This window comes from Hyaena hyaena, unplaced genomic scaffold (assembly GCF_003009895.1).
Source record: "Hyaena hyaena isolate Hyena2069 unplaced genomic scaffold, ASM300989v1 scaffold_162, whole genome shotgun sequence".
NCBI classification, from domain to species: domain Eukaryota; kingdom Metazoa; phylum Chordata; class Mammalia; order Carnivora; family Hyaenidae; genus Hyaena; species Hyaena hyaena.
Window position 1 is genome coordinate 2589117 of NW_024080795.1, and position 27592 is coordinate 2616708.

At 40.5% G+C, this 27592-nt stretch overlaps 1 protein-coding gene across 2 annotated transcripts in view; it reads right to left on the bottom strand.

Moving 5' to 3' along the window:
- STK26 (serine/threonine kinase 26) overlaps window positions 1-18681 on the bottom strand; it is a 54451-nt gene extending 35770 nt beyond the window's left edge. The window contains exons 1-2 of one of the 2 annotated variants that reach the window (XM_039239889.1): window positions 18528-18681; window positions 18274-18425 (exon numbers count right to left, since the gene is read on the bottom strand). In XM_039239889.1, coding sequence (XP_039095820.1) covers window positions 18274-18315 — 42 coding nt within the window. In that variant the 5' untranslated portion in view covers window positions 18316-18425; window positions 18528-18681. Of the gene's footprint in view, window positions 1-18273; window positions 18501-18527 lie in introns of those variants that run through there. The other variant, XM_039239890.1, reaches the window with a different exon arrangement.
- Window positions 18682-27592: the final 8911 nt, after the last annotated feature.

Below are 27592 nucleotides of genomic sequence, written 5' to 3' on the forward strand. Positions count from 1 at the left end.
GCAAAGAATTTTAATCTTGGCAAATACAAAGAATAGAGAGGAGATACTAGAATACTCTTAAAGAATGGTCACTAATATTTTCAACAATCCAGTTTGGATTTCCCCAGAGTGAATAATACCATCAGAGTGTCTGTTTATGTGTGTGTGTGGAAATGCAGGGCTAAAAGAATAATACTTATTGTTAATTTTTATGCCCTGTGTACTTTTTTAAACCATTTGAAGCAATGCATCATTCATGAACAAGAATACACACAGAAATCAAGTAAAATGGGATGTCTGTATGGTTATTAGTTACATCTGAAAACCTAAGGTAAGAAGAACTACTAAAAGGAACATAAAAGTTAGCTCTGTACTCAGTACCATCATGTACCCAACATATACGAGAAATTAGCAGACGTGAACAAATTTGTTATACTAACAAAACGGGCTGTGTTTCAACGTCCCCAGTGAACTGAAATTTCTCACACCCATCTCCATCCTACCCTACACCCCACTGTCAACAGCGCATGTAAATATCCTAACCGCTATCTCTAAAAGTACAGATTCTGCAGTTTTAGCCACCGTTGATTTGTGCTGACATTGCTGGAATCTGTTCATGTTATCAAAGCACAACACTTTACAAATTAAAGATTCAAATAAAGGTGGGGAAATGCTATTGAAATTATGAGATATCTACTAATAGGAGTTGAATCTTTTTAATTAAGTTTATTTTTTGAGAGAGAGAGAGCATGTGCACATGCGCACACACACGAGAGCAGGAGACGGACAGAGAGAGAGAGGGAGAGAAAGAATCCCAAGCAGGCTTCACACTGTCAGTGCAGAGCCCAATGCAGGGCTCAAACTCATGAACCATGAGATCATGACCTGAGCCAAAACACAGAGTTGGATGCTTAGCCAACTGAGCCACACAAGTGCCCCTGAATCTTTTAATTCTTAACAAATACCATGATAAACATAAGGCTGCTGACATGTTCTCTATACAACTGTGGATAGGATATCTTATTAGTTAAAATTTATAGTCTTTGTTTATTTAGCAATCAACAAAACTGCAATTCCGCAATAAGTATAATCAACATCCAGTACCAAGTTTTAGTACATGTACGAAATCTGATTTTTTCCTCCAAAAAAAAATGCTATATAGTCTCTTTGGGAACTTTAAAGGGTCATTTTACTTTAGAACTGGAAGTAACCCTTATAAAATATTTGGCTTTTTTATTTTATAATGAGTGATTTCTAGCTGGGGTAGGGTGGGGAGGGGCAATCACAAACATATAACCTCAGGATGAAGACAAATGGCAAAGTTTCCTAATTAGTTCTTGAATTGCCAGAGCCAAAATAAGCTTGATGAGCAATTCAGAGCAATTAAAATGCTTTGAACAGTGTGCTACCCAAAAAGATATGTGATCTACAACTTGAGCTGACTTGTACCCTATCATTTTACAGCCCTAACCAGAGAGAAAGTACCACTCACCAAACAAATCCTCACTGCTCACCCCAAAAGGACCCATAAAACATTTCTGAAAAACACAACCTTAGAACTCCCTTTGTCTTTTCTTGCCTTGGTAAATTCCATTCTGTTCTTTCCTTTCCCTTCTTCCTAGCCAGTCTTAAAGCCAGCCCAGCTCAGCTACCCAGTGATGCCCTTCCTGACCATCCCAGCAGCCTGGTTTGACTCATCTTTCCTAGGAATTTCTGGACAGGCTAGAAGGGAGCCACTGCAAGCTTTCAGCAGATGAGTAGAAAAATCAAGTCTGTTTAAGGTAGTTCCATCATATCTGTACCTAGCCCAGAGTCTACTTAGTGACAAAGGTCAGAATGCCATGATAAAAGAAGAGAGGAGGTCTGACACTTTCTGGGAAAAAAACACTCACAGATCTTCATGGTTAACTGCATATGGAGATAAAAGAAATCAGCAGCAAATTACAAAAAATGGCTGCTAGTCTTTTTCTCTCCCTTGATAATTTTGTGATTTACCAATATATACTTTATGGCTGATAGCACCTCCCCCCCTAAATCAAGTAGTTAAGCGGCATTTCGTAGAGCCTGATTATTTCATATGCTATGATCTAATAATTTTAATGCATTTTGATTAAGTACTATTCTCTGAGCTGCTGACAAGGTACCTGAGATGGTAATTGTAGGGTGAAGACACTCATTCAGTACAAGGAGGAAACAAATGTGATTATGTCTGACACTTAACACTCTATTCACTTTTCTTCTCTCATAGATATCACCATTGGATTTAAATAGTGATAAAAGCAATCAGTGCCCTCCACTCTGTTCCTATATAAAATTCATTCACTTTTATTTTCTTACTCTAGAAACTAAGAAATATATTAAAATGTATCTGTGTGTACACACACACAGAGTATCACATTATCATTACCAAACACAGTTTTCCATATAACTCAACCACTAAAATTTATGTCTAGAAAACAAAACAAAACAAAAATGTCCATTTGGCATTACAGTAACAGGACCAATATGCAAGTCAGTCACTTTAATAAAGAGAAACTTTCCTATTATTTTCCTATATCCCTTACCTCAGAGCAAATACTATAAAAGGTTTCCTTTACTTCCTTTATTTAGATTAGCGATTCTCAATGTGGTTCCATACCCGAAGACAGTGATCAACAAACTGTTCTGCAAAGGGCCACATGGTTAAATGTCTTAGGTTAGGCTTTGTGGGCAGGGTACACTCTGTGATCTCTGTCACATATTCTTCTTTATTAAAGACTCCTTAAAAACATAAAAACTATTTTTAGCCTGCAGGCTCCATACAAACAGTCTGCAGGCAGGAATTGGCCCTTGGCTATAGTTCGACAACTGCTGCTTGAAGGAATCCACTGTATATAATAAATAAACTCTGTTCTAATAGATCTAGAATGGTCTTACTTTGAGGAAACATGAACTTAAATCATTTTTCTCTGTTTTGTGGTTCAGATGACAACTCGTTTGAGAAAAGCTGCATTACTGCTGGAAAAAGGTCATCCTTATTATCTTCAAAAAACACAGGCATTTAAAATTATTTAACTATGGAGAACTTAAAATCCAAAATTTCCAGAAATTTGGTCAAAGCATAAGCCAAATATTACAGCCTCACTACCTCCTGGTGGAAAGTTAATTACACATAGTAGAGAAGTAACTATACATTAATTTTCTCAGTAGAAAATTACATCTAATTCAAAATTTGTTTGGAATAGGTACCTGATCCCTTCCATATATACATAGGCATATGTGCTTCATCTTCTGTAAATAATAGCCTAATCCAGACTCCTGAGCAGAATCCCCAAAATTCACAGTTTCAGAGCTTAAGGGTTACCCTCTATAATCTCCTCATTTTACATTTGCGGAGATGCACACAGGCATTATTTCAGAGTATAGAGAGGAACAGAATATGCCACATTCTTCATTCTGATGCTAGGAAGAAATGATTTAGTGTCCTACCAGGAAAAAAAAAAAGAATTAAATCCTCAAGCTCTGGAACCACTTGTCTGTATTAAATACAAATATTCTTTCACAATATACAGATCATCTTTCCAGGTAGACTTTTTAAAAAATTATCTAAAACTGTGCTTCATCTTTCAATCAGAATCATACTTACACTATAACTGCATGACACACTGTCGTCCAAAAATATACATGCCAGGGCATGTGGGTGAACGACTCAATGTAGGCAGGGGCTGCAAGTCGTGGGCTGAAAATGATCTTCAGTTTTCAGGTTTGAAGATGTTTATACCTTTTAAACTATTGCAAGTTAAAAGCCAACAATAGAGTAATACAGTATTTAGTACCCATCAGTGTTCTTAGAAAAAAGCAATTGGACTACATGCTACTTAGAACTCTTCTCTCAGCCACGACATAAATCAAGTGGTTCTAAAAAGTCGTTAAGCAAACTTATTTTCAAGAAAATCTGAGATGCTACTCAGCCTTGCAATGCACCAAAGAACTGTTTTAATCATTCCCTGAAGGAGACTTTTAAGGCCAGAACCTACTGGAAAAGTAATAGTAATATTAAGTCCAGTCATTTGAAATAAACATAACTTCTCTTTAGCTTCTTCCCCTCCCCCCACCAAATAACAGTCCAAATTAGCCAAATATAATCCAGTGATAATCTAGTGCTTTTCCTTGTTAATGAAAAGTACATTTTGCCTACAGAGGGGGAAAAAAAAAGGCCACTCAAAATGACTCCAAGTGTCTAGAAACAATTTATTGGCTCAGTACACACACCATCAAAAAAATTGCACACCTTAAACAGAAAAGCAGCTGAAATCACCATCCCTATGATGTCAGCTCTTCCCCCAGATCTTCCACAAGCTTTCTCCCGACCCAAAAGACTCTTTACAGACGTTTTGTAGCCACAACAAATCATTATGTAAATGTAACTTTTATCACATAACCAACAAGAAAGAAATGAATTACTATTACCTCCCCAATTTCCTTTTCTGTTAGCTTTTTCTCCTCTCTGCAGAAAGTAGAGAAATTTCCCATTCTAAAAAAACATAGAGAGAATTCTCAATCTTTAAAGCAAGAGGCTACTTTTTCCCCTTCCTTGGAAATACTGTCTTTCTCTTCTTCCAGAGTCCAATACCTTTTGCCTCACCTACATTTTCTGTTTGCTCATGAGGCAGCAGTAATCCTCTGGTATTATGAAATTCTACCTTCCCTAAGCAGGGTTTACACTGCAGCCTCCCAAATGATGCCCGAACCTCAGCAGATAGAAGATCCATAGCAACAGCGGTAATAGTTCTTTTTTTTTTTTTTACTTGCTATTACCAGAAATCACAGTCCAAAAAGACGACCATGGAGGTGTCACCTATGCTAAAACCTCGAAATTGATTCATTATTTAACTAGTCAAATCCCACGTTTTCATTTTATATGCCCTTTGGGAAGCCTGTGACAGAGTAAAAAAGATCTTTTAGTGACAGTCACCATTTTTCATGAAGAGATAAATAGTTTTTTTTTTTTTAAAGGCAGCTTTCTGGGTACAAGATTTTGTTTGTTTGTCACTGAAACAGAATCCAATGTCCTGTCTCCTCCATTCCGTATCACCTCAGAATCTATAGTGTAAGGTACGTATAGCAGTTTCAGTTTCTAAGTAAGAGCTTAGACACAAATGATCATAAGTTTCTGTTAAGCAGAAGTCATTTGTAGACTACCCACATGCCTGTGATTTTACTCAAAGGTAAACCAATTTGTATTTATCCAAAGCAATTCCTTCGATGCAATGATGCTCTGTAAAACTATTCTATGGGAGAAATTAGGCAGAGAACTGAGAATCTTTATAAAATATAATCCTTTGTAATGTTCAATTCAATTCTAATTCACTAAAACAGCTTAACATTGGTATTGAATTTCATTAAAAGTCATTTACCAGGATATGTATCCTGTATGGAATGGACTGCTGTAAGCCCAATTTCTTCGGGAAAAATAATAGTTTAAAGTATTAAAGGCAGAAAGAACTGGCTCTGATAAAAATACAACATGTGTTAAATCTTGATAACTCTATTATGGTTTTAGACACATATATACATATGCATTTCCTTATGTATTTATCTTAGAATAAATATTTTTTAAAGTGGTAAAGAATTCTCTATATTTTCTATCTAATAAAAATACTTAGCAAATTAATAGATACCATAATGTTTACTGAGCACATGATTTTTACATACATTTTACTGAGTTCCTCATATACAGAGACCTTTTTTTTTTTTTCCTCAAGATTTTAAGTAATCTCTACACCCAATGTGGGGCTCAAACTTTTAACCCTGAGATTAAGACTCACACGCTCTACTGACTGAGCCAGCCAGGCACCCCATACACAGACCTTCTTAAATGATGTTGCCAAATAATAATTTTCTGCTTCTTGAACTTAGTGACTACCCTATCACTTACCCATTTTTATTTCAAATATGCACTTTTCTACTTTTTAAAAACAGTTATGTCTAAAATTGGTACAGCTGATTAAAAACTCTGTGGCAAATGAGCCTTATTTTCTTGAATAGAGTAAAAGTATTTTCAAACACAAAATATGCTTTGTGCACAATATACATTGCAAGTGCCTCTATACAACCCCTCTCAATTTTCTTCAACAAAAGGTTAATCTACCACCCAGAATTATGAAAAAATGGGTTACAAGAGTAATTTAGCATCCTGGAAAAGAGACAACTACCACATAAGAGGCATGAAGTATAAGGTAAAAATATCACGATTTCTACACCATAATTGAATTCCCTAACGTGGGAGCAAGTTACCTAGGGACCCAAGGGCTTTATTCTCATGATAATTAATCACCGCTTTAAATGTGTTTAGAGGTACGTTTCTGTACACCCTTTTGAACATCCTCATTGGGGGCAAATCTTGGCTTTTGAAGGATAATTTTAAAAGTTTTTGTTGGTTGTGTTTTCATTTTAGAAATTGAAAAGTGATTTGGATCCAAGGCTGGTGAATGAGGTAAGTAATCAAGTTTGCTCACATTGTTTGATGTTGGCAAACGCATTAAGTAGGCCCTATTTGCTTCTTTTATTTTCAGTTCTAATCCTTTGAACTGAGCTCTGAGCTTTCCTACGTGGTACCTGTTGCCATATTGGTAGTATGTTAATCTGACAGGTACAGGGACTATTTTAGGGAGCAAAAGCTGGAGGCAGAAAGGCCATTCAGGAAGCGATTTGGTATTTCCTTAATGATTCAGAAATAACTTCCTCTCCCATCCAGGAATTTACATATGTAAAACACAACTTGGCTTTGGACTGTCATTACTGTGAATGTGCATTTTTTTTTGACATAATAGCAGCCCAGAGTTATTAAGTCCAGCAATTTTGGGGGATGGGAATTAACAGCAGCGTGAAAAAATAGGGATTCTGAACAATAAAAATTTATGAGATGCATCAATATTCTTAAATATGCCAAACACTGGGGGGAAATATTGCCATTGGCTGGCATGGAGGTTACTGACATTTTATTTCACTTCAGGCAAGTTGCATTTTCACAACTATAAGCATAAACAGATTTCATGTTGTTGATATAAGTATTTGCATTTGAAGATAAAAGCATTTACTAAGTTGCCAAACCTACCTACCTAGATGAAGGAAAACAGAAGTGATAGGTGACTGTGAGATTTTGGAAGTTGTAGAATTTAACATAAAGGTCTGTTAGTCTTCCTTGAGTGGTGCTCAGAGTGGTCCCCCGATCAACAGAGCAACTTGGGACTCATTAGAAATGCAGAGACACGGGCCTCTGTGCAGACCTACTGCATCAGAAATTCTGGAGACTGGGCCTGGCAGTCTGTGCTTTAAGAAACCCTCCAGGTGGTTCTGATGCATCTGCAAGTTGGACCATCACTGCCCTAAATAAAACCTTTGTTAATTAAATTCTGAGCTATTTCAGTATCTGTTTATTATATCTACTCTTCCCCTTCTCCAACCCACCCTGTAGGGTTCGAAGCTTAATGTAATATTCCCAAATCAAAAAACAAACTAGTACTTTCATCAGTTTACTTTTTTTTTTTTAATGTTTTATTTATTTCTGAGAGAGAGGCAGCATGAGCAGGGAAGGGTCAGAGGGAGAAGGAGACGCAGAATCTGAAACAGCCTCCAGGCTCTGAGCTAGCTGTCAGCACAGAGCCCGATGTGGGGTTCGAACCCACGAACCGTGAGATCATGACCTGAGCCGAAGTCGGATGCTCAACTGACACTTGGGTGCCCCTCATCAGTTTACTTTCTTGCAGAAAAAGTCTTTGTTGCTGGGGCGCCTGGGTGGCTTAGTTGGTTAAGCGTCCGACTTTCGCTTAGGTCATGATCTCGCGCTTAGGTCATGATCTCGCGGTTCGTGGGTTCGAGCCCCGCGTCGGGCTCTGTGCTGACTGCCAGCTCAGAGCCTGTAGCCTGTTTCAGAGTCTGTGACTCCCTCTCTCTCTGACTCTCCCCTGCTCACGCTGTCTCTCTCTCTCTGCTAGAAATAAATAAAACATTAAAAAAAAATTTTTTAAATAAAAATAAAAAAATAAAATAAAAAAAAAGAAAAAGTCTTTGTTGTAGACTGAGTTAAAAAATAAATAAATAAATGTCTCAGTCTGGTATTTCACATTTAGCCCTAAGAGTTCATGCCAGTGAGCACCTACTTCAAATATCTGTTATAGAGGGAACATGGTGTATCTCCCTTTTCCCTTTTCCCTTGCGTGTCTCTCACTCTCCTTTAAAGGTATCCTATGAATGACCATTCCCTTCCTCCGTCTGGTCTTCCTCAGAATGCTTCTATGTCAGTTTCTATCTCATTTGGGATTCATCACAACTGCTCTGCGTTGTTAGATGTCTAAATGTGTAAAGTGTCCAGTCTCTCCAGGTACAGCATACATTTCTTGAGGTCAAGGACTCCTTTTTATACTTTTTGTACCTTGAAGATAGGCTTCAAGCACCATCTCCTACACAAAGTAAGCCTTCCAAACTTTGCTGCTGCCAACCGTTGAGCTTCAGTCACATCCAGTTGTTTCACGAAGACTAAGTGTGTAAAAATATTAAATCTGGATCGCCATTGCCCAACTTGGGGAAGTCCACTATACTACCTACCATTTACTGACTAGCACACAGGAAGGCTCTGAGTTAAATTCAAACAAAGGATTTGAACTGAAACTACAGAAGCAAACAGGACCCTAATTAATGAGTTTGCTAACTGTTCTTCACATGGGGTCAGTGGCACATTAAAAGCATACATTTGAAAAAATGCTTCTTTCCCTGCTGACTGTAGTCTCTTTAACCACAAGAGGTCAAAGTTCTATTTTCTGTCACCATACTTAGTAGCATGTGTGCATGCTTTGCTGATTGGTTTCTTTTGTGTTTCTGCTTCAAGTGAAGGCAGGCAGCAGGAAATTGAGACCAGGGAGTCTAGAAACCTTCCCAGGTCTAGTGGGCAGTAATACTCATGAGGCAGAGGGTTTGGGAGGAATAATGACTTTGTGGTTTCTATTGCCTCAGCTCCCCCAAATTTTCTTGCATTTATAATAACAATGTAGGCCCCACCTGATGTTCTATGTCGCCTATCTCTTCCCCACTGCCCACTGCTGTGTTATTTATACTGTACTGCATCAAGCAGTTAAGTCCTAGCTTAATATAACATACTGTAAAGTGATATGTCACAAAGCCAATGGTTTAATGGAAAGCTGGGGGAGGGGGATAAAAAGGCACTCACAGAGCAACTCAAAAATGCATTTTCAAAGAAAAATCTGGATGTGTCTAGATGTCCTTGAAGTATCTTGAAGTATTTCCTGCACCTGCCAAAAAATTTACCCCTAGGATTGTGTTACCAGGCACTATTGAAACCTGCTAGAGTAATTCACTAGTATGCTTAGAAATTCCCTAACATATCTAGTGTGGTATGGATTTCAAATCCAGTACAACTTAATTAAGTTGATACTGGTAAGCTCTTTCTATAATTCAAATCAACTGTTATTCTTCAGCTAGGCACTCTATTATTCTGTAACAAACAAACTAAAAAAATCCAACGGTGTCTGATTTGAACCCTACTTTTCTCTGTTCTTTGCACTGTAAATGGATAGGGTTTTAAGATTTCTTTTCCTTACTTTTTTTAAACAGGTGAAAGAGGGAGAGGGCAGAAAAATACCACAAAGAACACAATCTGTTACCACGATCACAAAGAAAGGTTGACATTTTTTTTCTGTAAACATTTTTCGTGACAAAAAGACAAAAAACATAATGTTTTCCATTTCTTTAGCAGCACTTTGTGCTCAAAGTGACTTGACTGAAGAGGAAAGTAGCCACTTAAAAAAGAGAATATTTTCAACTCTTTCACCTAAGCTGTCTACAATTTTGCTTACTCTACTTCCTAGGAAGTATGAACCACAATTCTGTTCTAATTTTCCTAGAATAGCCAAAGCTGTGCATACCAATGACTAATCTGATATTTTAGGACACAGATCATTTTAATCCATGATGGTATGATAAATGAAGGAAAGGACAGACCATCAGGGTACAGTCAGGGAAATGCTGGAACAAGTTCAGAACAGGCTGAGGGGGTGTGCAGCTCTATCCTGCTAGGTAAAGGCTGGTAACAGGTGGTGGGGAGAGACAGGCTGGAATAGAGAAGGATGGGAACAGTTCTGCACTAGGTTTCCAAGCTTTTCTGAATGGGCACGTCTGGTAAATTGCCTGAATTACACGGGATTTGGGGGAGTGACATCAAAGAGGATGATGGGTAGAGTTGACCAGCAATGTGTTATGTTTTAAAATCCAAATGTAAAGGTGCTTTCCTATTGGATAATTCTTCCTGGTTCATAAGATTGTTCAATTAGCCAATATCTTTAAAAAATGTCTGATTTGGGGGAGCCTGGGTTAGGCATCGGACTTGATAGCAGCTCAAGTTGTGACCTCTTGGTCGTGAGATTTTGCCTCACGCAGGGGCTCTGGGCTGACAGGTGGAGTCTGCTTAGGATTCTGTCTCTCTTCCTCTTTCTCTGCCCCTCCTCGCTTGCTTGTGTGTGTGTGTGTATGTGCATATGTGTATGTGTGTGTTTGCACATGTGTGCTCACTCTCTCTCTCTCAAAATAAATAAATAAACTTTTAAAAAAAAAGTTTGATTTTTATAAGCTAATTCAAAGATGTGGTTCCTTCCTACCTTAGCCTAAAATGGCAGATGACAAAATGAGAAATGTATATAAGACAGGGCTAAAATTTTAGTTGTGCCTACTTTATTGATTTTTGTTCTTCTAAAACTTTTTTTTAATGTTTATTCATTTTTTGAGAGACAGAGAGAGACAGAGCATGAGCAGGGGAGGGGCAGAGAGAGAGGGAGACATAGAATCAATCCGAAGCAGGTTCTAGGCTCTTAGCTGTCAGCACAGAGCCTGATGCAGGGCTCAAACCTGTGAACTGCGAGATCATGACCAGAGCTGAAGTCAGATGCTTAACCGACTGAGCCACCCAGGCGCCCTGATTTTTGTTCTTCTAAATGTGAGTTACCTCATGGCATTTTTCCAGAGATATTATTTTATTTTTTTTTTAAGTTTATTTATTTTGAGAGAAAGAGAGAAGAGAGCAGGGGAGGGGCAGAGAGACAGAGGGAGGGAGGGAGGGAGGGAGAAAGAGAGAGAGAGAGACAGAGAGACAGAGAGAGAGAATCTCAAGCAGGCTCTCCACTAACAGCCCAGAGCCCAACATGGGGCTCGAACTCACAAACTGCGAGATTACGACCCCAGCTGAGTCAGTTGCTTAACTGACTGAGCCATCCAGGCACCCCAAGAGACATTATTTTATATGTACCTGTGGTGGAAATTCTTTGGGCCTTGATTATAACAAATGAAAAAGAGTTGGCGGCTGTGAATTTTGTTCTCCTAACTCCATTTTCTAGCAACAAATAAAAGGAGTAAACCACCACTCCTCTGAAAGAGAAGACACAATTCAGTAAAAATAATCATCCAGCTGTCAGAAATCCCATTATTAGATTTCCTTCTTAAAACTTTTTTAGATATTATTCCCTGTAAAATGTGAATATTCATGGGAGAAGTCACACACTAAGCCATTAATCAAAAACACCTTAATATGAAAGATTTATCAGGTTCTTTCTAATGTGACAGCTGGGAAAGAGAAGCAGAAAGGTTTCTTTTATTTATTTATTATTTGGACTTTTTTGGGATTGTGGGGATGGGAACCAAGGGAAGTGATAAGAGGTTATTTCTTATAAAGGCACAAATTTATCTGAAATCAGCTCTAGTTACTAGGAAATCAACGAGTCTCCTTTTTCTCTCAAAGGTCCTGGTAAGTAAGAGAATGAGAGCCTCATAGGTGCCTGGGTGGCTGAGACAGTTAACCATCCGACTCCTGATTTCAACGCAGCTCATGCTCTCCTGGTTTGTGAGTTTGAGCCCCATGTCAGGCTGTGGGTTGACAGCCCCAAGCCTGCTTGGAGTTCTCTCTGTCTCATTCACTCTCTCAAAATAAATAAATAACCTTTAAAATAAGAAAGAGAGAATGAGAGCTTCAGTGTGTGGCAGCTGATTCATTACAAGTATATATTGTTAGAGACATGTTACATATAATGCATTAAAATCATTTTAGTAAGTATTAAAAGTCTACACTGTGCACATATAAATCAGCCTTCAGGATCTATAAGAATTCAAACATTATGCAATATAGACAGAATGGGAAAAAAGTTAGAAGAATCTAGTCTAATCTATATGGCATTCATTAGCCAACACTTTTACATGTAATTCATACCTAATGGTATAAAGAAAAGTAAAATACATGGTCGCTGCCTTCAAAATATTTCCCATCTAGTTTGGAAGACAAGTATATTAAAGAAAATTTAAGGCAGTGTGACTGGACTGCCTACCACTGACAACAGAAAGAGTAGGTGCTTGGAAATACAAGAGATTTCTATGGCCTGGAACGCTCAGGGAAAGTTCACAGAGAAAGTAAGATTGCAGACCTTGAAAAACTCAGGTAGGACTTGGTCAGTCAGTGATTGCTAAATTGTAAGTGGCATGGTAGAACAAAAGGGATTCCTTGCTGGGAAATAGTGATAACAAAAAGTTTACATCTGTAGACTGGAGCCAGATAACAGAAATTTCTGTAAAGCTGAGCCCAGGACTTTGGGGATGGGGCTGGTGGTGTGGGGAGGAGGAGAGAAGACAGGATTTCAATAGAAACATGTGGCTTATCAAGCAGAAGAGAGATGAGATAATGACAGTGTTTTCATGTGATTAGCTTAGCATTGTTTTGCAGGATGAACTGTCCATATACATCATAACACCTTTTATAAAGGAGGTCAAAATATACTCCACAGATGATGGTTAATTCATCCTAATAACATCTCACTGAAGCAAAAGAATGCAGCTTTTATTATTCCCCATTTTGCTCAAGGTCACTGAATAAATGAAAGGCAAAAAAAAAAAAAAAAAAAAAAAACACCCCACAGTATCATGATGTTCAACAATTCCTAACTACCAGCTAAATTATGTTCTCTCATTTTCTATGACTCAAGCAAGGGAGGTACAAGATGGACCTTTGTCCTTAAATGGCATTTCTAGACCCTCATTAGTGTTCAAGGCACATGTCCCACCATGCCCAATTCCTGTTTACTCTCCCTACAGGCCCCAGCCCTCTCACCCCATACCTTTCAACTACCTCCAACTCTCCTAGTTAACAGTTGTCTTTGATTATTCAGTTCCAGCTGGTCTACCCCCATTATCATTAGCATATTCAACACCTCTGTACCAACCACTCACGAATAAGGACAATGGTTTAGGTTTATCAATGCAAGGCAATGCTCTCAAACCTCTTTATACCTCAAATTGCAAAGCTCTAAGGGTGTAAGGGAGGTAAGAACTCCACCATACTAGATTCTGGCACCAAACTGAGTTTCCTCTCTAATTTTGTCATGATGAGAGTTAGTTCAAAGATTCTCCCCAAGTTAACTCCTTCCTGGTGAGCACACATTTTTTCATCCTCCCATGCACCTTGTTTTTTAAGTTCATTTATTTATTTTGAGAGAGAGAGAGAGAGAGAGCATGCGTATAAGCAGAGGAGGGGCGGGGGGGGGGGGAGAGAGTATCACAAGCAGGCTCCACACTGTCAGCACAGAGCCCTACACAGGGCTCAAACTCAGGAACTGTGAGATCATGACCTGAGCTGAAATCAAGAGTCCAACGCTTAACTGACTGAGCCACCCAGGCGCCCCATCATCGTCCCATGCATCTTAAAGTCGCTCCTCCTTCCCTTACAAGCTAATCCTCCACTTATGCTTCCAGTCTCCTGAGGGCCAGCACCTTCACATATTCTTTCGTGTATTCAGCAACTTCTCCCTTCCTGGTGGTTCTTCTCCTTCAGTTTCAAGAGACTGGCATATAGTAAATGCTCAGTCAATGTCTAATGAATGACTAGAGCTCCAGATCTATACCTTCAAAAATTTTTGGACATTTTTTTAAACAGCTTTATTGAGATACAAAAAATTGTACACATTTAATGTATATAACTTGACGAATTTGGACATACAGACACCTGTGAAACCATCACCACAAACAATGTGATAGACATTTTGTTTTACATTTTCACTTCATCATCCCATTGTTACTTCAAAACTCACAAGTCTAGAACAGATATCATGAACTTCCTACCAGATCTGGCTCCTCCCCTTGATTTTCTAGTTTCTTTCTTAAGTACCATAATTCTTCCAGTTTCTCATATTCTACACCATAAAACCTCTGATTCCTCCTGTGGTTAGTTAAGTATTAAGTCTGGTAATCATACTTTTTTCCTTGCAGTATTGGGTATGTGAAAAGCCATCAGTCAATGCAAAGTTCAACGCTTCTGTACAGATACGATCATCCCATTGAAATAGCCTCAGCAGATCCAAGGGCCTCAAGACTCTCAATCCTCCAGGTCATCTATTCACCCAATCTTGAGATTTCTTTTCCTATATATAATTTTGTTCATTGAGCCTCCTTTACTCAGAAATGTTCAATGGCTAGTCCAAAGGCCAAAGTCCTTCCTTAGCAGTCAACAACCACCATAATCTGGACCCAATCATGTTTCCCACTTTTATCTCCTATTATTTCTCTAGAGGAATTCATCATAATACAAGTGATTTTCTCTCACTCTCAAAGACTGTGTTTGCATGCACACTTGTGCAGGTGTGCCTTTCCCTGTCTACATGCTTTTGCTCAGGGTACATTCCTGCTTAGAAATGCCCTCCCCAACAGGGACCCCAATAATCCTTAGCAGTCAGTTTACCTTCTGTAAGCCTTCATCTCCTCCAGTCAGAAACTTCTATTCTAAAAAAGGTCTTACAGCTTTTTGCATTATTTTATATTTCATGACCTGGATTTAACTCCCTAACAACATTTTAAGATCTTCAAGGGCTAGAGATCATGCAGTGTACTTCTTTATCCCTCCCAGAGCCCAGGAACTAGGTTAACCAATGCAAGGCACTATTTTCCATCTCTTTAGATAAAAGTGGTCAATAATGTGTTCATTAATTCTTAAGCTTCATTTCCAGTTCAAATCTCAAATAACAACCACTGAAAAACTGTACCACCTTGATCATTCTTAAAGATACATGAAGGCTAGTCTGTAAAGTCTTTAGTAGAAACTGAAAAAAACCTTTCACAAGAGGCATAACATAAAGCATAACATAACACCAGTTAGTACTCCAATATGTAACATCTTCCACCTACATTTTATGAAAGATTTAACGACCAATTTAGAATAGTTGTCTTAAATACTAGTGCAGGTTCTAAGGGAAAATATCTTAAACTTCAGCATAGCTTATAACTGAAAACTACAAAGAAAAAATATTAATTAAATCTTTAAAGAGTAAATATTTGAGTGGAAAGAAACAGGTTTATTGGTTTATTACTTTTTTTAAGTTTTGCTTTAAATATTTTTCAAGAGTTTAGCTCCTGGTATGGAAAATTCCTTTAGGTATACACTAACAAAGGTAAGCGCAAAAAGTCCAAAACAAATTCATACCCTCAACGTTTGGTGTAATGGGGCAAAAATGTTCGTTACCACAATATTGAGAAATATCAACAATATGAGTTTGAATAACTAATTCATAAGGAAGAGTTTGAACTGGACCAAATCCTGGGTTTTCTTTCGTCACTCCAAGTTTCTTTTCTATTTTAAACTAGTGGCAACAGAAATTTCTTTGTTTGAAAGTCAGGAATGCTGGAAGTCTTAAGTGATAGAACAGGTAGCCCGGCTTCTACTTCACGTCTCTCCTCAGGGGGAGAAAAACACTGTGGATAAAGTAATTTTGTTTTTATTTCTGGAAAAATCATTTTTTTCCATCAATCTTCATAATTCTCTAAAATAAACTGTTAAAAAGTTATGGGCCAGTAGACCACTTCACCCTGATTTGTGGAAATACTATGCATTGATTTCCAGAACACATGGCTAACTCAAGTTTTCTTACTACTCTAAGGGTTTAAAAGTTGCTCCTAACTCTTTTACAAAAGTCTAGGAGAATTTTACATGCTCCTGATATATTACTGCATCTCATCTGCAAGATTTTTGAAGAAAAGAATAGTAAAAGTAGTCTAGGTTCAAGAGTCACACTGCATGCCATCAACTTTATTTTTAGGGTACTGTACAATTTTAACTGTGGAAAATTTTTGTGTTGCATCAAATGCTTAAGAACCAAATCTACAAACAAAATGGAAACAAGCAGTTGAGAATGTACCATTTCATTAAGACGGAGAAAGTGACAAATAAATATCCTTCTCTTCTTTGCCAATATTGAGATGACTGCCCTCCCCAAATTATGTGGGACAAAGTAACCACAACTTGGGGAAAGCATAAAGTGAAAGACAGAACTTGTAAATTAAAAGATGTGATTCACACTCTAAACCACCTTAATTAAGATTTTAAAATTCAAGAGATAGGGAACTCAGATAATTAAACAAAGCAGGCACGGTGAGAAATACTGAACAGCAAGCAGGTCCTAAGCCATATAAATCAAATAAAGACAAATCAAATAAGGACCAGAAACCACATAGATCAAATAAGGACGAATGGAATAAAGACCAGAAACCATTTTCTCTTCTGCACACAGAGTTCCCCAGAATCACAAACTCGAGCGCGAGGCACTCGCTCTGCTGACGCACGCGCGCACACAATGGAGACAGAAGCATGGAGACCCTCAGAGACAAACTTTCCAACTGTTCCGTACTACTCTCCACATACTGGAAAGGAGGGCACGGTGGGAAAATTTTCGCACTCCTTCCACATCAGCTGGAGCAAACCTGGAGTTAGTATTGCAAACCACTAATCTCTTGCTACAATCAAAGGCAGACTGAATGAATGGGGTGTGGGGCAGGGTGGCTGGAGGAGAGGGGAGGCAGGCTGGGGGGGGGGTAGCCTGAGAAAAAAGTTTGAGGCTTTTTGTAAAGCCTGAATGGATTAACCTTTTTAAAAAGCCCTAATATTTCTCATTTCCCGTTTTCTTCCTCTCTTATTTTTTTTAATTAAATACACACCGACTGACTTCCTGGGACTCAACACAGAGGTGCCCTATATTCAGCTAAAAGGCCTGGTGCTTAGTAAGCACAGGAGTCCTAGGCTCGATACATCTCGATACAAATGGTCCTTTTGTGGGAAAGTAATTTTAAAATTGCTTTTTTGTGACCGTGCATAAAATGTGACCAATTGCTTAAAAAAAAAAAAAGAATGAATTCCATGCATCAATTAGTAAATTGAGGCCCCAATCCACAGCGCTTTGATTTTTACCAGAAACATAAGCTATTTACCACTCTAAACGTTTTTTCTGAAGTTGAAAAACATCTGTTTTCACATTTTTGGAAGATAATGAGGGGCTGAGGCTTTCTTGTTTCTAGTCTCTGATCTGTTCATAAATGGGTTGTTTAGGGTATCTGGCAAAGGGGGGAAAAAGTGAATGCTTAAAAGTTAGTATACCTGGATAACATTTAGTGCATGATTTGAAATGCAACAATTTTAAAACGTAACCGCGTAAAAAGTGTAGGGGCACAGCTTATTTCTTTTTGAATAAAAGGAAAATATCATGGGTGGGGGAGGGGCTAGGGTAAATCTCGAGTAAGAAGTTGGGTCCCATGCAGTAGTCCCTGGTCCAGGACAAAAAGCTTCCTTTAACCACATGCAACAGTCGTCCAGTGGGAAAGGCAGGGGGAGGGGGCTGCGGAGTCATCACCTCGGCCACTCTGACACAGGACCTTGCATTTCTCACGCCACACTAAGGGCTGGGCCAGGTGGGGGAGTGAGACAGAACTTCGCCCTTAAGAAGCAACACCAAAAGGGGGAAAGAAGTCACCTAGCTCTTTGCTCTACGCACACAGGAAGAGGCCAATTCAATGCCGCCGCCACCGACACCCCCTTGTCTTGCTCCGCCCCAACTTGTGTGTGAGGGGGCAGGGGGCGCACGACTTGCATTCTACCCCCACAAATTCTGAGACACCTCCATCTCTTCGGAGTTAAGACCTCCCACGTCCACCCCCCAGCCGGACCATGCTCCACAGGCGCAGGTGTCTGGATCTGGCCTATTTTTATGCTCCCCCGCACTCCCCCCCCCGCACCTCGCCGCGCGTCCCGTCCTTCCCCGCCCTCCCCACGCAGTGCACCAGCCTAGTCTCAACGCCGGGGAAAGCTTCGAGCCCGACTCCCGGGTCACCTGGCCCCCGCGCCCGGCCCTGCCTTCAGGGGAACCCTGGGGCCGCCTGTGGTCGCCGGGGACCGCGCACCAGGCTCCAGGGCAGTCACGTGGTCGGCGTAGGCGGCCTGGGATTCCTCACCTGCATCCCGGGAACTTGGACAGCCACCGGTGAGTGGGCCATGAAGGCGAAGGCTGCTCCGCACTGCTCCTGCGGCGGTGGCGCCTTGGGCTCGAACTGGCTCCTCCTCCGGGGGGTAGCTCGGCGGCCCTCCCAGGTTTTTCGACCGGGGCCTGGAAGGACACACAGAAGTGGGGTGACCGGGCTGGTGGCGCGTCGCCCCGGGCTGGGGGGGGTGGGAGGTTTGCGGCGCGGCTGCCAGGGACTCAGTCTACCTTTCTGGAGCCCGCCCGCCGCTGTTGCCGCCGCCTCCGCCGCCGCTCCTCCTACCGAACGCGGGGCGCAGCGTGTGGCGGTGGCCGGGACCTGGGCTCGAGTGATGCCGCTCTTCTGCGCCTCGCCGCTTTAGGAAGAGGAGGTGGAGGGCCCCAGCAAGCCGCCCGCCCGCCGGGCCCGGGAGGCGGTTGGGGGCGGTTCCGCCGTTGGCCCTGCCCCCGTCCTGCAGCCGGGCGGTGTCAGGAGCGCCGAGTGCGGTGCGGGGCCGAGGCTGGGCTCGCCGGAGCCAGCGAAGGGGCTGACTCCCCCTGCGCGCGGAGAGGGGAAGCCGGGGGCTGGGGGACCCGGCCCACGGCTCGGCCTGGGGAGAGAACGAAAGAGTTTGGGTGACCCTGGGAGTAGAAGGGCGACCCAGGCGCGGCCACGTTGCAGGCACACGTTCGAAGCTGGGGCGCACCCAGCCTCGGAAACGACTTGAGATGAAACTTGGGGCTTGTTGGAAGTCCTTCTTGGCTCCCGGATCTAGTCGACGGTGGGGGTGCGGAGAGCCGCCCAGTCGGCGGACCCTTTACTCATTCCCGTGGTCGGATCTCCCTAGGCTGGGGCCACGCGCCAGGGCGAATCCGTAAGCACTCTCCCGCTTTCCAGATTCCTCGCCCCCAGATAATCCTTCAGGTGACTTGAACCTGAGACCACCCCTGCCTCTTGGGCTGTCAGTTGGAGGGCGGTCAGACTGGGGCTTCCCTTCCCAACTTCTGCACGTGGAAGAGAGAGAGAAATTGGAAAACAGTGCATCAGCAGAAAAATTAATGAGGATGATAGAGGCATGGAGCATTAGCAGTACGCATTATTGAACTCTGCAAAGGAAGTAGTGGTTCCAGCAATTTCCCTTGTCTCCACTCCCTTTTAAGTTCCAGCAGGGAAACCGGCCCTTTTGAGAACACCCTAATGATAACAACAGTAACAGTGATAATAGTAACAATTACCAAAATCTCATCATGAAGGCACCTCTGGGGATCAACAGGGGTTAATTACATTTCAAAATGCAGTATCTAAGTACCAGCTTAAGATGAAGTTCCTTACATTGCAGGTTGTTATAGTTCTGTACTCAACACAGGGTTAGGGCTCTAGCAGACACTCTAAAAGTTTCTTTCGTTCCATCTGTTGCTTTTGAATCCTTCTCAGAAGAGCATTTATTATTATCAATATAATTGTTATTAATGGATGCCACTTTCTTCCTGTCAGGGACTGCTAAGTGCTACATATGTGTTACATGATTGAATCTTTACAAGGGCCCTCTGAGGTGGTATTGCTTTCCCTGCTATTTTACAGATGACAACAAGCGTCAGTGGGGTTAAATAATTTGACCCACATATCACACAATTAAGAAGCCGTAGAGCTGGAAATCCAAACCCAAGTCCCTCTAACTTTTAAGATCTACACTCTTAGCAACTGTCAAGTATGCAATACAGTATTGTAACTATAGCCACCATGTTGTGCATTACATCTCCAGAACACATTCATCTTCTAACCGGAAGTTTGTACGCTTTGACCACTTTCACCAATATCCCATCTCTCCTGCTCCTGGCAACCACCAGTCTATACTCTGTTTCTGTGAGTTTGGTATTGTTTTTTGATCTTATAGTATTTAGTGCCTCTCTGAATTCTTTCCCTTAGCATAAAGTCCTCAAGGTCCATCCATATTGTCACTAATGGCAGGATTCCCTTCATTTTCATGGTTGAATAGTATTCCATTGTATGTATATCCATCATATTTATCTAGTCAGAAGATAAAGGATATAATTGTATTCTCCTTATTCTTAGTTTCCCAAGTCCAGGCCCTCACAACTTTAACCTGATTATAGGCCAATCCAATCTCTGTTTCCCACCAGCCCAGCTCACGTTCAACAGTCCATCCTGACCAGAAACCTGCAGTGCCCCCTAAACTTTAATGTCCTTAGAAATTCCCTAAGATTCTTTTTTTTTAATTTTAAATGTTTTATTTATTTGTGAGAAAGAGAGGCAGCGTGAGCAGGGGAGGGTCAGAGAGAGAGGGAGACACAGAATCTGAAGCAGGCTCCAGGCTCTGAGCTAGCTGTCAGCACAGAGCCCGACGCGGGGCTCAAACCCACAAACCGTGAGATCATGACCTGAGCCGAAGTTGGAAGCTTAGCTGGCTGAGCCACCCTGGCGCCCCCCTAGGATTCTTTTTAAAGTGCAGATTTTGATTTAGCAAGTCTGGAATGGGTCCAAGATTCTGCCTCACTAACAATTTCCCAGAGGGTGCCAATACTGGTGATTCTTAGGTAACACTTTGGGTAGCAAGGGTCTGAATGTGAAGTGTCACCCCCATTGAACATTCCTCATTGCTCCAAACACTCCTTCAAACTCCTCCTTTTGCATGCTGGTAGAAGCAGTGCTCAACACTGTAGTTCTTTTTTCTTTTTTCATAGATTGCATTTATTTGGTCTGCCCAACATGATGATTTACTCCTTGAGGCCAGAGATCCAGCTTCTCTTACATAAGAATTATTCAGGTAGAATATCAGCTTTCTGAGGGCAAGGTGTTCGTCTGGTTTGTTCACTGCTGTATCCTCAGAGCTTAGAACAGTGTGTGGCACATAGTAAGCCCTCAGCAGGTATCTGTTGAATGAATAATGAGTTTCCTTTGAAGTCCTCACTAAGGTTAGTATAGTGCTAGGCAAGTTATGGGTACACTGTATGTTTTATTGAGCTTGGCTAAACTCCTAGGTACTGCTCTTGTTGAATCTTTAAATTGTTTACTTTATTATAGGTTACACTGTTAATTTTTGTATATCCTAAATTTTTTCCAGTTACTTTAATTTTGCAACTACCTGAGACTGAGTTGTGTTATTTTAATAAATAAATAAATTAAGCCTATCTGAGAAGTGACTTTCCCTGAGCCAGAGTTATGTAAGAATGTGGAAGACTGCTAAATTGTGAGACCTGAACTATTGAGGCATTTCCTTAAAAACACTGCTTTTGAGATCTTAGTAAACTTCCTGGCCCCTATTTAGGTCTGCTGCTATTTCCTAACTATCTTTGGTTGTCATTATGCTTGATAGAGATCACTTGAGTTGTGACATAGAGTTCATTGTAGTTTAATTATTCTTTTTCATAAACATACATATAAATATATGTATATAAATATATATATTTATTAATTTAAATAAAGTGATGAAAAATTCACGTGTGCTTTTTTACTCCCCATCAAAAAGGACGTTTGATTTACATCAAAATGTCAGTCCAGAGTCCAATAATATGTTACCATGTATTCCCACAACTTGATAGAGTTAAGTTCCTTGAAGGGAGACACCAAATCTTATGCTCTTTAGTAGCCCCATACGGTATAACATTGTGCCTCAGATTGAATATGGTACCTGCTTGATTGATGTGACCTGAGTGACTATGAATACTTAATAAGTGTATAAATAAAGTAAGATTGTATACAGATTAAGCAAAGTGAGGGAATTCCAAGTCAGACTGTCCTTGAGCCCAAGAACACTTAATAATTATAGTTACAATCTGTAGTTTCAATTTCTTGGCATTGTTGTACCCTCAATATTTAATATTTAACTTTGTGCATGTTTATAAATATTAACTGAGTGGACTGGTTCATAGCTTAAGTGTAGATAGATGGAAATGGCCAGACATACTTTGATATAGGCAATAGTCAGGTAATAATATCTTACAGCCATGGTTCTCAACCAGAGGCAATTTTGCCTCCTGGAGATATGTTTGGTTGTGACAAATGGGGAAGAAAGGATGCTATTGGGAGAGGCCGGGGATGCTGCTAACCATACTCCAATGCACAAGACAGCGTTCACAACAAAGGATTACCCAGTCCAAAATGTTAGTGGTGTCAAGGTTGGAGAAACCATGCTCTATACTCTCTCATTAAGGGTTAATAACCAAGAAACAGACTTGGGAAACACCATTCCCTGAGAATTTCAGTTCAGTGTGGTGGCTGGGGCAAAAAACAAACACAAAAAAAACAACCCAAGGGGTACTTGAGTGGCTCAGTAAGTTACGTATCTGATTTTGATTCAGACCATGATCCCATGGTTTGTGGGTTAGATCCCTGCATTGGGCTCCATGCCGACAGCGCAGAGCCTGCTCTGGGTTCTCTTGTCTCTCCCTCGCTCTCTGCCCCTCCCCCACTCTCTCTCTCAAAATAAATAAACTTTTAAAAAAAGCAACCCCAAAAGCCACCACCAACAAAAAATACTCCACAAGATACTGGGTCACATCAAGGGGAATCAAAGCAATATTGTTATGTTACCTGTGTATAAAACCATGGATCATCTTCCCCCCAAAGAGTGAATGCTACCTAATGAAAAATGATATTGAACAGAAAATAACTTCAAGAAAAATTTGATTTGCTTAAGGAATATTTAATCACAGAGCAGGTTATAATGTATTAGGCATTACCTAGGGGCCTTCAAATATGTTACCTTGTTGAGTTAAATTTGACCTCTTACTCCGCTTGACAAAATTTAGAGGTAGGGTTTCATCACATTTTTGACTTTCAACATTTTGAGCCTTATTTAATAACTACATTGAAATGTATAATGTGTATAAATGTATGAAGTACCAGGGCAAATTGATCTAATTATCTGGATTTCTTTCACTTATCTGAATATTTGAAATGAAAGGAAATGATCTTGGTAATTGTAGAAGCTCACAATCCAGTGGTAGGAATATTTTGATTCAAGCTGCTAGACTCTGTACTGATATTTGGAAGTACAACATTCAAGCGTCCTCTTTTAAAATATGTAAAAGCTTGTGTGATACCTCAAAACTTCTCTTTACTCTCTGTGGGTATCAAATCGGAAACCATAACAGAATAGTTCTTGCAAATATTGGAGTCTAACTATTGTTCTGGCGAAGCATCCCGAGACAACTCTGTTGAATCAGTTCTCAGTCAAGTAGCATTAAGCCTTTTGGGCTTACACAGGACTCTACCACAGTGTCACTTATAACAAACCAACAACTAGTATCAAAGACTCGGCCACCGAATTTTCTCGCTAGCTTTACTTCCTGACGCTACTGAGGGGAATAGAGCCACAGAGGTGGTGGGTAGGAGCAGATGCTGCTTAAGTGGTTTCCTGCTTATAATATTTCTTGAAATGTATGCTAACTCGCTTTGAAATATTTGCATTTAGGTACTGAAACAATCAAGCTCATTATCTCTTGCCCTAACCAATTGGTTCTAGAACTGAGAGAGGTAAAGGTGGCCTGGAAAATGTCATTCCCGTGTCGAGGTTGGAGTCAAAAGATGGAATCTTAAGAGGTATCTTCCTGGTTCTGATTTTCCTGCCTGCCCAAATTCCCACAGGACTCCACTGTTGATCTCTAGAGGCCTTGGAGCTAACGGGAAGGCCCTCCGAATCCCACATGCCCTCACTCCCAGTCTCCTCCATGGTGGCTGAGCCCATGCTTTCCATGCCAGTTATCCTGTAAGGATAGTTTTGTGTTGCCATTGGGAACATGAAGACTGGGGAGTTTCTTAAGAGAGATTATTTGGGAGGCTGGGCTCCTTGTAATGAAATCAGGTAAATTCTTTGTGCTCTCTAGGGTGCAGGTTTTAGCCACAGGAGAACCCTTCATGTGTTACCGTGAAATGGTGCTGAACAACCAATTTGGGTGAGACTTTCCCCCTCTGAATTAACTTCTTAAAATGGATGGGATCAACTGCTTGTTCTTTAATTTGTAGGCTTCTTTAGAAAACAGTTTTAGTCAAAGGTGGCAGTTAAAAACAGGAAAAAACTGGCAGTTGAGACCAAATAGGAAGTGACTATGCCATCAGCTCACACTGGGGAAAAGGAAGTTGTTGCCGGGACCTCTAAGAAAGGCAGTTGGGTAAAAATTACCACCCTTCAACTTGCTTGCTGAGCTTCTGTCACCCTGTGGTCAAAGCTCCTGTAGTTTTGTTACTGTTGTCCTCAAGAGAACATGAAGAGAGCAGAGGAATAACAGGCCGCCTGTGCAGGACTATTATCAGGGACTACCAGAAGTTTCTGGGGGCAGAACTCGACATTGTAGACAAGCAAAGCTTCCACCTTACTCTTTTTTTTTTCCTGTGCCAAACTGAAAGTTTAAGGTTAGTAAAAAGTCCATATGTTATCCCAGGAGGCCCACAACAAGGGTCCAACTGCAGGCTGCGACAGGGAGTTTTAGCTGAGAGCTAGAAGGCAGAATGTCTTCTTACACTTGCACTTGGGCTGCAGAGACAGCCTCGGTAAGCCACACCGTCTTTCCCTTTTTCCTTTTATTTCTTCTCTGTTCTTTTCTTTCTCACGTATTTCTTGAGCACAGTGCTAGGAGCTGTGCTGAGAGCAGGGAATACAAAGAAATGCAAGGACTTTGCTTCCTTGCAAGAGAACACCATAAGAAACAAGGAACACTCAACGTGATCCATGATTAGAGTACTACAACATTCAAAAAAGCTCTGGCAACAGACACCAGAGAGTAATGCATGTTACCTGTGTAGATCCTAGAAGGCTTCACAAAAGAGGTGATATTTGGACTAAGCCTTGAAAAATAGATAGGAGGTAGCCGGGAAAAGTCTTGGGGAGAGCATTCCAGATAGAAGGAACAGCACAAACAAATGCCTAAGCTGGGTACGTGGACCCCCCCATCACCTGATGACCTAGTTAAAATCCATATACCATGCCCCATTCATACAGATTCTAATTTTGTAGATCCGAGGTGGAGAAAGCATGTGTATTTTGTGACCAAACAACAACAACAACAACAAGCCCACACTGAAACAACTCCTTGGGTGATTATGATGTGTCCTCTTGGTTATGAACCACTAGCTCAGAGAAATGACAAGCTTTCTGTGAGGACTAGCTGGCAGTTTGGTTTAATAGGCAGAAATACAGAGTCCGTGAGGCATCTTGGTAATGAGGTTGGAAGGGGAAGTGAGGGGGCAGACCTTGAGCCATGTATGCATGGCCAAAGACTTTGGACTTGATCCTGTAAACTCCTAGGAGTACTGAGTGGTTTTAAGGAAGAGAGGAATCTGTTCCAGATTTGTATGTTCAAAAAATAAAAACAAAACCCCCCTCTGGTTAGTACATAAAGGCCAGATTGGATATAAAGTACATAAAGGAGAGACTGGAAGCAGAGGGACCTATTAAGAGGCCATTAGGAGACCATTGTAAAAGTGCAAGAGAAGGACTGACTTAAATTTATGGCTACAAGAATAAAGAGGAGGGGACAGATTCCAGAAACAATTTGGGGATGGAATCAACAGCAGTCAATTGATTGGAAGTGGCCAGGATCAGAGGGAGAGGTGTAAAATGCCAGAGACATGGTAGCTTAGGGAAATGGGTAAATGCTGATGCCTGGAAATGAGCCAGGAAATACAGAAGGAAGACCAGGTTTGGGGAAACGATGAAGTGTTGAGTTTGGGGGCACTCAGTTTGAAGTGCCTGTACCATATCCAAGTAGAGATGTCCAGAGGGCAGTTAAAAGTAACAAGAGGTCAGATTACAAATATACATTGAGAATTGCAGGGAGAAATCCTTTGTGACCTGATGGCAAGTTGTCAATAAAGGACATAAAGAATAGAAACCAAGTTGGAACTGCTCAGTTCCTATTTTGAGTCACTTCTTGAATAATTGTCCTATGTTTTGGTCCGGGGAGATGAGCCTGTGCCTGCTGACATCGTATCTATCTGTAGAAAGTTTTTTCTTGAAAGGAATGATTTTTAATCTCATCCATAAGATTAAATTACTAAATATTTCTGCTGTGTTCCTGCATACATAGATTGTCCTTTTAATACATGATAATGACAGTAAAGATAAGAACAGAGTGAAGGACAGGAGCGATGTGACAAGACCTGAATGCTATGTTGCCAGGTTTTCTGGGATTTTTTTTTTTTGCATGCAACTGTAAAATAGATTATTGTGCACCAGAGCAGTTTATATTATATTTCCCCTCCTACTCAAAAGAAAATGAGGTGGGAGATGACATGCATGCCTGGTTTCATGAAGCCAAGTTAGTGTCTTCTACAATGGAAAGAAAAACAGGAACAATTTATTGCAATCTAAAGCACAGATTACTGGCAAAGCCATGTTATTTGCCTGTGTGAAAGAGCATAGCAACTTTAGTTAATATTTCTCCAATTTTTCAGAATCATTCATACTATTCTGGTTCTTCCATTCTTTCTGTGCTGTTGACCTTTTATGAAACTTCACACATCCCTATATTTTACCATATGTGACAGTAAGCATTCAAGTGGCTAAATGCCAGCTTGAAATTAACATAGATAAATCATGCTTTTCATATAAATTGGGAAAATGGTGTTAGACTTTTCCAATATGAAATCATGAAAGCAGATACAAATAGATTATATTCTAAATGTTTTGTACAATGCACTTTATTATGTGTTTGGGTTTTTCTCAGGTGTTACAAGAAACTGGAACATACCAGCTCTTAAATTTTAATATAACTTTTGCATCTGACAATATACAGATTCCTGCAATGCAAATATAGACAAATGAGTACTTACTCTGTTGTGAAGGATGGATTTAGTTCATGAAATAAATACTAAAAAATATATATTTTCTTATTTTTTTCCATACTCTCAAAGCATTAAAAGGTTATTGCTGTATGGAAAGGTCATTTATGTGAACAATAACAGGCGAAACTGTGTCTGGGTTGTAAAATGCTGAGTTATTGAATACGTTTCCTAGTAAAAAAGTAAGGTATTCGATGTGAGTATGCATAACAGTACACTTCAGTACTGCTCTCCCACTTTGGTTCTGCACCGAGTAAATTAGATATAAAGTAATTCTTTTGTTGTCCTTTTTTTTTGGGGGGGGATTAGAATAGTTAATATTATTGAGCTGTCAATAGTACTCAAAATGATCCACTGATGTAATACAATGTCTATCAAAATCCCAATGCCATTTTTGGTAGAAATATCAAAATCCATCCAAACTTTCATATGGATGTCACAGGGTAACATATATCCAGAATAATGCAGAAAATGAGGGGGCACCTGGGTGGCTCAGTCGGTTAAGCATCTGACT